General features: G+C 41.0%; 1 protein-coding gene across 1 annotated transcript; it reads left to right on the forward strand.

The window, feature by feature from the left end:
• The first annotated feature begins 8,028 nt into the window (after positions 1 to 8,028).
• Positions 8,029 to 10,843, forward strand: LOC147459904 (putative aquaporin TIP1-1). Its single transcript, XM_086511080.1, has 3 exons — positions 8,029 to 8,348; positions 8,802 to 9,052; positions 10,017 to 10,843. Exons 1-3 carry the CDS (start codon positions 8,216 to 8,218, stop codon positions 10,392 to 10,394), a joined length of 762 nt encoding a protein of 253 aa, XP_086367206.1. The 5' UTR covers positions 8,029 to 8,215; the 3' UTR covers positions 10,395 to 10,843.
• Positions 10,844 to 11,986: the final 1,143 nt, after the last annotated feature.

Consider the following 11,986-nt stretch of genomic DNA (forward strand, 5'->3'; position numbering starts at 1 on the left):
TTGTGCAACATGATTTCGTACAAGGACTACTTTTTGGTGGCTTCCTTCGTACGTTTACTTACAAGTGTATTTCTTAAGTTTAGCAATTAGAGGCATGGCAGGGAAGGTGTGCAAATGGATACAAAGAACGTGGAAGATAGGGTTTCTCAAGACGGATCTGTGCTTTGGTGGAAAACAGTTTCGAAGTCCTGCACTTCTAATCTGTACTCAAATTGTCAGATACTGTTTTTTTAGTAATATCTGGAAGGCTGTGTATTTGATAGTGACCTCTCTGTGGCTAGCTTCTCAAAGATTGTACAAAAAAGTAAGGAGATGATGTATGTGGTAGGTAAAAGCAAAACTCGGATGATTGGCTTAGGGGAACCTCGCCATCCAGTCAAGCTTTGTGTAAAGGATTGGGATTTTGGTAATAGTACGTTATTAGGTACTTCTAACTAGTCTCTGATGTAACCATCTGCCCCTCAAGGCTCGGCATAAGCTTGAGACTGATTTGCATATTTCTTGGTGGCATTCTAATACAATCACTCACAATTGTAAGTTTTGAGATAAAAATGAAAAAAAGTTTATGATAAATGAATAAATTTACATGCAAAGGTTAGCATGCCTTGAATCTATCTCGATTTTCAAGCTCTCATACTGTGCCTAATCCATAGCTTTAGAGAGTTCATCAAAACCTAGTACATTAGTTGTATTCACAATATGTTTGTGTTTGAGCCATTTACGTGGCTTGAGCCACATAAGTGGCTCGGTCCCTCACTCTATAAAATGCGCATTAAGTGTGGATTGCTACCATAAATACGTGATAGTGATGTGTGTGAACACACTTCGGACCGTCGGGGCATCTTTTTCCTTACTAGGAGGTTTTCCCCCCGTACATTGTATATACGCCCATCACTCTAGGACTAACTTATGTTTCCATTGTGCACTAAGTAATACTACTCTTTGTTGTGTGCCTTGAGCTTCTCTGTGTGTTTCCTAGAACCCTATTTCCAACAATTGGTATCAGAGCAGGTTGCGTCCTCCCAGGCATAATCTCCAACACACGCATGCTCACTTTCTCAGATTTGGGTGAGATTTGGTGAGCGTCAATAGGTCGACAAATATTTCAATATAGCACATAGAGCTTCGTCTACAAAAAAAATCCATTAAGGCTCATTTTGGCCTCCGTTTCCTCTGCAAGCAATATTGTGCAGGCAATTTCTTCCTTTTGTGCAAATTTTTTGTCAGAGTGCTATTTTTTTCATAACAAGTCCCTTACAATCTTCTTCGGATTGTGCTATATAGCATGTGCTAGTCACGCTTGTTTCTCCTCTTTCAAACAGTTTTCACATGAGTTGCATACACTCGCCATGGCTGACATCAACACATATGTGTTCAAGATGTTTATTGTTGAGGATAATTTAGATGGGGACAATTACCCAATGTGGGCTTACATGATGCAATATGTTCTTGTGTCAAAGGGCATTTGGAATGTTGTGCATGGCATTGATTTACGTCCTGATTCTATGGATGTAGACACTGTCGAGGATGTTGTAGGTTTTGGTGGTAGGATTGCTACTGCTAGAGCTGTTTTGCCTACGGCTGAGCAGGCTTGTTGGGATGTTAGAGATGCGTAGGCTCATGCATTGATTGCATTATCTGTGAATCACACTATTACTCCTCAATTCACTCAGCTAAATCAACTAAACACCTGGGATATTCAGGTTGGTCTTTATGCAATTCAAATTGAGGCTAAAATTGCATTGTTGCATAAGGACCTGGAGTCAAAGATTATGCATGAGAAAGATGACATGGACACTTTCCTTGCTTGTATCAAGGATATTAATTAGCAACTCATTTATGTAGGCAAAGTCGTTTCTGACAGTTCCCTTGTGTAGATTCTTCTTGATGCTTTGCCAGATTCTTACCATATTTTTGCTAGTACTTGGAGACTTATAACCCAAGGAAATCTTGATGTTGTCAAGTTTGATACATTATGCACATTGCTATTGCAAGAGCCACATTTAAGAAAAAAACAGGGCTAAACAAAGTACAATTGAATAGAATTTTATTGCTGCTCAAAGAAAAGGTGGTAATAGCAATGTAGCCACTCCTCACAATTCTTCAACAAGTGGAAAATCACTTGTTTCCAATGCTTATGTTGGCAATACCTCATCTAGAATTTTGGCAAAAAGGGCAAAAAGAAAATGCATTGCCATTATTGCAAGGCTAATGATCACTTGATTAAGCAGTGTCCTAAATTGAAGGCAAAAGAGGCCAAGAAGAAAGAGGTTGGTTCCACTACAAGTGCAGCTATTTTAGAATCTTCTGTGAAAGGAGATTGTGATGCTGATGTAGTGGGCATTTAGTGCAGAATGCACTTATGATCCTTATGCCCATGATGCATGTATGTTAGTTGCTACAGGTTCACATGTGTGGTACTTTGACAGTGGTTCTACAAAGCACATTACATCACACGTGACTTGTTTGCCTCTCTCGAGAGTGTCCCTACAGTTGCTTGTGTCAACAATGCCTCTTATCTAGTCCAGGGAGTTGGAAAGATTGTGTTGATGCTGCGAATTGTTGGAATTAGGGTTGCAGGAAAACACACACAGCTTGGAGAAGATGAAGGAAGCTCAAGGCACACAATAGAGAGTGTATTACTTAGTGTGCAATGGAAAGATAGATAGCCCAATGATGGACATATATAGAATGCACGGGGGAAAAAACCTCCTAGTGAGGGGAAAAAAGGCCCTAGTAGTCCTAAGTGTGTTCACACACGTCACTACCACATGTAAATGGTAACAAATCCCCCCTGGAGTGATGCGATAAACGAGAGCTAGCACATGAGTAAAAGGAAGTTCCATGCCCTAAGTACATAATCAATCCACAAAGGGGAGGAAACCCAAAGCTTTGCGAAAGCTTCAAACTTCTCATGAGACAATGCCTTTGTGAAAAGATTTGCAAGGTTGTCGTGCGTTGGCACATAAGCCAAGTTGATCTCTCCTACTGAGAGCCTCTCTCTCACATAGTGGTAATGCACCTCAATGTGCTTTGTGCGAGCATGAAAACCGGGTTCCTCGCAACTGCCAATACGCTATGACTATCAGTGTAGATAGTGTTGACAGTGTCCTGTCCAACACTTAAATCAACCATAAGGCGTCTGAGCCCATACACACTCAACCATAGCTATGAAGACTGTCCTATACGTAGCCTCACAACTAGAAGTGGCCACAGTAGGTTTCTTCTTGCTCAACCATGATATACATGAACTGCCAAGCATGAAACAAAAACCACTTGTGGACACTCGCGGGTCAAAACAACTAGCCCAATATGAGTCCAAAAAAGCATGTAAGTTTGGAGGCAATGATCCCCCCCCCTTGTGAAAACAAGCCAAGATGTAAAGTGCCACTCAAATAGCAAAAAATCCGCTTGACAGCCTACCAATGCTTAGACCCTAGGCTATGCATAAATCTGCTGACACGTGAGACTACAAACTAGATATCCGGCCTCATGTTGCACACATAAATGAGGCATCCAACAACAGTTCGGTAAAGAGTGACATCTGTAGGATCACCAGCATCATGAAGACTCAAATTCAAACATGTTTCCATGGGAGTGGCAATAGCTTTGCAATCCTCAAGTCCAAACTTATATAGCAATGTCTCTATGTAGCTTTTATGACACAAGGCAATACCACCATCACACTGCTTAAATTGTATACCCAAGTAATGATGCAACATCCCCAAATCTTTCATCTTAAAAGTAGCATTTAAATCAGCCTTAAATTCAACAATATGTCTCTCATTTGGTCCAGTGATCAGCAAATCATCCACGTAGAGAACCACAATGAGAAGTACATCACCTTCACGCTTTACATACAATGTGCTTTCTGTTGGACTGTTACGAAAGCCTCGTTTGACCAAATGAGTGTCAGCCTTCTCATACCAAGCACGAACACATTACTTCAACCCATACAAAGCTTTCTTACATCAACACACTTTATCCTCTTGTCCTTTCTTGACAAAACCGCGAGGCTGCGTTACATAAACTTCCTCAAATATGTCACCATTCAAGAAAGAAGTAACAATGTTTAACTGATGTACATCCTAACCAAAATGAGCTGCCAATGTACATAGAAAGCGTACAGTAGTCATACGACAAGCTAGTGGGAGCAAAAGTTTCTTCATATGTTTGTTGTGCATAACCCTTTGCAACAAGTCAAGCCTTATAGCGATCAATCTCACCATCCGGCTTGCGTTTCAACTTGTAAACCCACTTCGTACCAATGGCTGCTTTGTCCGGAGGCAAATCACATAGTGTCCATGTGTAATTTTGTATAAGTGCATCATATTCTGATTGCATGGCAGCCATCCAATTTTTTGAATTTTGTGCTTCATCAAAAGACAGAGGTTCCTCAACATCATGTAAGCTAGACACAGCCAAAGCATAACAATCTGATGCATAAGATGCATGGCAAGAGCCTGAACGAGTACTACTATACAAAAGTGCATTTAATTTACTGTCAGGCAATGTATGCACCATCCATTTTGGCATACCTCTAGCCTGCTCATTTTCAGCCCTTTCCTCATCAAGTACATCATGTCCATGACAGCAAGGACTGAACGAAATCTTCCACAAATACAATATCCAGTCAGACCAAGATACACTTTGTTTGCGGATGATACAACCTGTAACCTTTTCTTTCAGCACTATAACAAAAAAAAAACCTTTGACAGCCTTATCATCCAATTTTCTGCGCTGTGCTTGTGGCACCAAAGCATATGCATGTGCTCAATAGAACGCTTTCTATCATGCCATGCTTCATATGGAGTAATAGACTGCAAAGCTTTCATAGGACACCTGTTTAGTACATAAGGGGCACACATGATGGCCTCAGGCCAAAATGAATGTGGCAAAGCTTGACTTTTGACCATACATCGTGCCATTTCCATAAGTGACCTGTTTTTTCTCTCAGCAAAACCATTTTGTTGAGGAATATAAGGCACTGTACATTGGTGTTTTATCCCACAACTAACCAGAAATGCATTGAATTCATGAGACATATACTTCCCTCCTCGATCGGAACAAAACATAAGTACTTCGGACTTCAATTTAAGCGGATATACCCATGCATGCCTAGAGTAATCACCAATAAAAGTCACGAAGTAAAGGTAATTCCCCAAGGATGGTGTTTTCATGGGCCCACAAACATCATTATGCACAAGCTGCAAGCTGCATGTGGCCCTAACTGAACCATCCTTTGGAAAATAGAACGTTGCATCTTACCCAAATATATAGCCTTCACAAACATGTTTGACAAGTGCTTCAAGAGGCGTCAAAGAAGCAACCATATTATATTTCTGCAAACGCAGCAAACTGGCAAAATTCAGATGACCAAAACGTGCATGCCAAAGTTTTGCATCTTTTGAATCCACAACTGTATTTGCAAAATTTTGCCCACACTTGTCAAAGTGAGCTTATATAGCCCACGACATAAAATGCTAGATGCAACAATTTCATCACCAAAACTGAGATCATGTATTATATATATGTTATCCATAAATTTGACTACAAGACCAAGTCTAGCAAGTGCAAATACATACAAAAGATTCTTCTTGATCCCAGGTATATAAAGTGCATCAATAAGTGTGAAAGAACTGCCATTTGCAGCAGTAAGCACAATATTTTCAACTCCCTTAACCGGATAAGAGAAATTGTTGGCACAAGTAAGTGAATTCCCATGAGGGACAGACTCAAGAGAGGCGAACAAATCACGAGGTGAGGTAATGTGCTTTGTAGCACCACTGTCAAAATACCACACATGTGAATCTGCAGCAACAACTGACATGCATGTATCAGGGACAACAGGATTATAAGTGTCTCGTGAGAAGTTCTTTCCGCAAAGCTTTGGGCTTACTCCCCTTTGTGGACTGATCATGTCCTCAAGGAATGGCACTTCCCTATACTCTATGTGCTAGCTCTCATTCACCACATCAGTCCCAAGGGAGATTTGTTACCATACATTTGTGGTAGTGATGTGTGTGAACACACTTAGGACCGTTGGGACATTTTTTGCCTTACTAGGAGGTTCTTTCCTCCATGCTTTGTATATATGTCCATCGCTCTAGGGCTGACGTTTCTTTCCATTGTGCACTAAGCAATACTACTCTTTGTTGTGTACCTTGAGCTTCCTTATCTTCTCCAAGCTGTGTGTGTTCCCTACAGCCCTATTTCAAACATGGATATTTTTCAAGAAACATGAGCATAGTATATCAGAGATGCTATCACATTTCGTTATATTATTTATCTTGAAATTGTGAAAATTCAAAATTATGACTTTCAAAAAAATAGTGAAAAGCCATAAAATTTGCTTCTAAATTTGACAGCATGCAAAGGGTTGAAGCCTAAAACAAGTTTGGTAGGCTTCTTCTTAAAAAAAGTATATGCATGTTTTATACATATCCAAGTATTTTAAAAAAAAGTTACAATCTGCTTTGAAGATTTTTAAGGACTCAAGATCTCTATAGGATATCAAACCACAAAATAGTGAAAAGCCACAAAATTTTCTTTTAAATTTGATAACATACACAGGTTTAAAGCCTAAAACAAGTTGGTAGACTTCTTCTTAAACATTGTATATGCATGGATTCTCAATTTATACATATCCAAGTATTTTATATAAAAGTTTCGATCTGCTTTGAAGATTTTTAAGCAATCTCTATGAGATATCAAACCATGTGCAAGACAGGGGAGGGCTTGAGGAGTATACAACCACGAGTTTGAGCCTCTACATACTTGTAGATGAGTTGTTGTTGTTTGGTTTCATTGATCATTTGCACGACTCCATTAACTCAAAAGAAGAGCTTAATGTAGCGAAAGTGTTGAGAGAGATGAAGCTTGTACTAGTTTCGATTGTAACTTATGTACTGCTTACTAATGGTATCTTTTTTTGCATTGTTTATAACTGAGAGCTAAAGGCCATTGAGATCACGATATGGGATCAAAACTCATGGACAAGGGAGTGATGGGCCATGGATTGCTTAAATGAGAAGGTTGAAAATGTGCAAACAACAAAAGGACTCTCTTGTTGTTGGCATGTTAAGACATGCCTTATATCCATAGTGGGTGTGCCTAAAGGCCCTCACCTTGCAAGGAAAAAAAAGGCATGCCTTATATAAGAGATTAAGGGAGAAAGATGCGGAAGGTCTTTTGTTGATTTGTAATTCTGTTTAATTTTCAATTTCTTTTTCTGGTCAATGTGAGCCTTCATCGTGCTTTAAATAAATAAACATTTTCTTGACCTTGTTGTTTTTAAAGATCAAACCAATGAGACAACTTTTGGGATTCAAGCCCAAATGTAAGGTATTTCTCAAGATTTAAATCTAAAATTCCCTTGGAAAACAAAGTTTAATGAAAGTACAATGGAGAGTTTTGATTTTCAACTGGGAATTTTACAATGGGAAGTGGTTTCACCTTGTTTTGTGTCCTTTCAGACATTGAGACTCGTAGTGTAAAAAAGAACCGGGATCTAGTGTATTTTGACTCGTTGAAATTGTAAAATCTCGGTTAGATTTTGAGCTTGCCTATAAGAAAACCGACAAATTTACACAAGTTTTAGTGTAATTACCGGCAAAAGCTTCAAATTTTAACCTGAAAACCAGGAGAATTTCAAGTTTCCCCTTATTTTGACGGGTTGGGGGAAATGTGTTTTTGTAGCCCTTTTTGAGAGAGCTAGCGTAAACTGACAAAATATTTTGGAAGTGGATGTGGTTATCACGAGGGGTCGGTGGGGCCACATGCCAGGCTGGTCGGAGGGACAAAAGGTGGCGAGCGTGGCAGGACATAGCCAGCCCAACCCTACTACGATGCTTCTTTTGTGCCTTGCTTTTTTGCAGGCTTTCCTTTTCTCACATTATGGTCACGTCCATACGATATAAAAAATTAAATGCGGGAAAAAAAATTATTCTAGGAGAGAGAGAGAGAGACTAGAGAGAGAAGCAGAGAGCGTAAGCTTAGAGAGCCATTATAAGCTGTGGGCAAAGCCTATACGGGGGGCCTTGTGGTTTAACCTTTTTGTATAGAGCCCTGCTGTGAGGAGAAGAGAGAGAGAGAGAGAGAGAGAGAGAGAGAGAGACTCGGTGTGTGCATGCATGTGTGTGTGAAAGCTTCCTCTGCGTTTCTGTGTGTGTGCGCGCAGCGCATTTGTGTATAGGAGAGAGCAAGGGCATCAGCCATGCCGTTCCGCAACGTTGCAGTGGGGCGCTATGAGGAGTTCACCCACCCGGGGACGCTCAAATGTGGCCTAGCCGAATTCATCTCCACCCTCATCTTTGTCTTTGCAGGAGAAGGCTCTGTAATTGCCTATGGTAAAGAGAGACTCTCTCTCTCTCTCTCTCTCTCTCTCTCTCTCTCACACACACACACACACACACACACACACACACACGCGCGCGCGCGCGGTTCTCTCTCTCTCTCTCTCTCTCTCTCGCCCAACACTCTTGTCTCACACACACCTCTCTTTCCCCTTAATTTGACGGCCTTTCCAAATTTAGCTGAGCTTCCAAATCGGGGGCCTCAGAGTCACTTGGTTTAGTAAGCTGTCTGATCGCCCTAATTATCATTGTAACAATCACAGCCTTGTGTTTTGGAGTGGAAGACCCAGGTTCGATTCCCGGCACCATCAAATACTAACCAGCAAGCTGTTTTCTCAGCCTTCCCGTTTTACCAAAAGAATACCCTTGCATTTGTAGCATAACCACATTAGCCCTTATTTTGGAAGGAATTCCTAATATATTTTGTAATTGCTTGTGTTTTTTCAGCCAAATTGACCGATGGAGCGTCCTTGACACCCTCGGGACTCACTGGAGTGGCTATATGCCATGGGCTAGCCTTGTTTGTGGCCGTGGCAATCTCGGCCAACATCTCGGGTGGGCATGTCAACCCTGCGGTCACTTTCGGCCTGTTTGTCGGCGGTAACATCACCCTCTTCAAAGGCGTTATCTACTGGATTGCTCAGCTGCTGGGAGCTGCAATTGCATGTCTCCTCCTCAAGCTTGTCACCGATGGCATGGTATGGTCCTTGAGTTTGAACTACACTAAAGGAAAGCATATGCATCCACAAGAAGTTTTAAACAAATTCTCACAATAATTCCCACATTGTGACTTAACTCAACATCATGAGTTTCTCTGAGGGAGGCACAGCATACCTAGCTAGGTACGATTGGGGGCAGGGGACCCCCACCGGGGCGGTGGTCCCCTCCCCCAAATCGTACCTAGCTAGGTATGTGGTGCCTCTCGAGCAGAAGCTCATGACGTAATGCATGGTATGAAAAACAATGTGCAAAACATGTTATTAAGCCATAAATTTGGTAAGGCAAGCACTGGTGAGTAAATTCAAGGATTTGCCATGAGACCAGGAAAAAAAAAAAAAGACTTAAAAAGGGTTGTATTTTATAAGAAAGCACCTTTATTTTTCTCACCTAACTTTTACTTGGGAAAGTGGTAATATAATGAGACACGAAGTCACCCTCAAGGTACATGCAATTCCCAAGGAAAGTGTGCTCACTTTTATATGCAAAAGTTTCATGATCTTTTGATTATTGAGCCCTCAAATGTAGCTTCTATGACAGCATGCATTTAGATCCTTTAACAAACCTTGCAATTTTCTAAAGCAGTTTTCTTGGAATCCAAACCTAGATTGTCATAGAAGTTTCTCAAACTTGCACTTGAATTTTGGAAGTTGGAACTTTCAATCAGCCGTGATTTTTATAAAGCTATTTCCTAGGGATCCAAACCTTATTTGGCATGCAACTTTCTAAAGTGCCTTGTTTGTCACGAAACTTTCTAGAACGCCTTTGTTTGTATATGATTTGAGCACATGCAATTACATAGGTATGTTTTGATTCTTGAGAACCAACAATTGAACCTAAAGAGGATTATTTTGCTTATGTTATCTCACCCTTGACTATTTCCATATTTAGTCGGTTGATTTTAGTTTTTTGGTGATTTTTATCGTGCTTCTTGATTTTTTGCAGACCACCTCACCGCATGCCTTGTCAACTGGAGAGCCAGTATGGGGTGCCCTCGTCCTTGAGATCGTGATCACATTTGGCCTTGTATACACAGTCTATGCCACAGCTGTTGATCCAAGATCGCCGGGCAATGTGGGTATCATAGCTCCCTTGGCCATTGGTCTCATTGTGGCTGCCAACATTTTGTTCGCTGGTGCCTTTGATGGTGGCTCTATGAACCCTGCTCGATCTTTTGGCCCTGCCCTTGTTGCTTTGGATTTCACCAACCATTGGGTCTACTGGGTGGGTCCCCTTATCGGTGGTCTCCTTGCCGGTGTTATCTATGAGACCCTCATGTTGCCCTCTGAAGAGCAACATGAGCCCATTCCTAGTGACTACTAGATTCTTTTTATGAACACCTTCTAATAATGTGCACCCCCCCTCCAATTGCAGATAGTTTAGCCCCCTCATCATTGTCACTCCTAGATTCCATTTTGATGGAGTCTTCTATGCACTAGACTTTACTTTCTACTTGCTCCTCTCTAGTGTTGGCCATTCATTTCTTCTAGTTTCATCCATTCGGAGCTCGAGGGGGTTTTGCTTCATGAGTCACCCACCTCTTCAAGCCAAGGAACTGTCCATTGAAGCCAAGGTTTGTGTGGTTTAGAGGGTTTGATATTCACTTGTGTAGCTTAGCCATTTTTCTGAACTTGAGCTCACCCATGTAGCTTGACATGTTGATAGAGATCGCTTGGTCATGTTTTGTTTGGTGCTCTTTGCAAAGATGCACTTGTAATTGTTACCAATCTCATGCTTCTTTGTGCAATAAGCATCTTCATTTTTTTGTTCGACCTTTTGATTTTTGATACATTTTCATGATGGTCCTATGCAAATGTTATTTCCAAGGTTCTTATTGGACCCTTCAGTTCAGCAACAAATAGAAAATTTTAGATGTGGGGTGTTGTAGAGTAAATTCACTCTTTGAAAATGAAAAATCTAGGCATTTGGGTTTATTATAGTTACTAGTATTGTTGGCTGCCCCTGTGTGTGTGTGTGTCGCTTGTTTCTCTCTCTAAGCGCGTTGAGCGCCATGGGTTTGCAAGCTACACTACTTGAGGTTGGTTGGAGCGAAGAGGAAGCGACACGGAGGAGGCGGCGGGATCCCTACCCCTTTTATAATAGTATAGATGAATCATAGCAAACGGTGAATACTTTTGCAGGGATTTTGGTGGTCATGAGAATTTATCTCAATATGGAAGGTCAAGAAATGGGTTTGAGTACTAGCTGGTTGCATGAACAACTAAAGTCTAGTCAATCACTACATACATCCACTAGCATAATAGAGAATCCTTCGAGTGTATAAACGGACATTCATAGAGGTATTGAGTTTTTTGTTTGAATGTATGCTTGCACAAGAACTCCAACACTTGGGTGCAAGCGCTCTCCCCCCCCCCCCCCCCCCCCCCCCGCCCCCAACACACAGACACACACACAACCCACAAAAAAAAAAAAAGACAAGATGTGCACAACCTTTCAGACATCTTGCCTTGAATAATTCAAATCTATTGATAAAATCTCAAAAAGGTAACTAAGGAGATACAAGGTTTTTTGGAGAAGGTTCTTGGGTTGACTCTCCCTCCTCCTCCTCTCTCTCTCTCTCTCTCTCTCTCTCTCTCTCTCTCTCTCTGCTTGAACCCTTATTTCATTGCAAAACTAAAAAACATAACAGAATCCCATAGGAATCATAGAGAATTAGTTTGGTAATGAAAAATAACCTTAGATGCAATAGGATTACAAAACAAAAGGAGAACCATCGGCAATACAGGGACACAATTAAGGAGATACATCACAAACTAGAGACAAGGGAGTAAGGGAAGACTCTAGAAGATGGATGAAGCAAATTTTACACTCATAGACACAATTAAGGAGATACATCACAAACTAGAGACAAGGGAGTAAGGGAAGACTCTAGAAGATGGATGAAGCAAATTTTA

Source organism: Adiantum capillus-veneris, chromosome 4 (assembly GCF_014529385.1).
Source record: "Adiantum capillus-veneris isolate H3 chromosome 4, ASM1452938v2, whole genome shotgun sequence".
Lineage (NCBI taxonomy): Eukaryota > Viridiplantae > Streptophyta > Polypodiopsida > Polypodiales > Pteridaceae > Adiantum > Adiantum capillus-veneris.

What these genes read in the sequence shown, in the direction of transcription:
- LOC147459904 (XM_086511080.1), top strand. Translation starts at nt 8,216, where the DNA reads ATGCCGTTCCGCAACGTTGCAGTGGGGCGCTATGAGGAGTTCACCCAC. An exon ending in AGGCTCTGTAATTGCCTATG is followed by an intron (nt 8,349 to 8,801) that starts GTAAAGAGAGAC and finishes GTGTTTTTTCAG; the next exon opens with CCAAATTGACCGATGGAGCG. An exon ending in AGCTTGTCACCGATGGCATG is followed by an intron (nt 9,053 to 10,016) that starts GTATGGTCCTTG and finishes GATTTTTTGCAG; the next exon opens with ACCACCTCACCGCATGCCTT.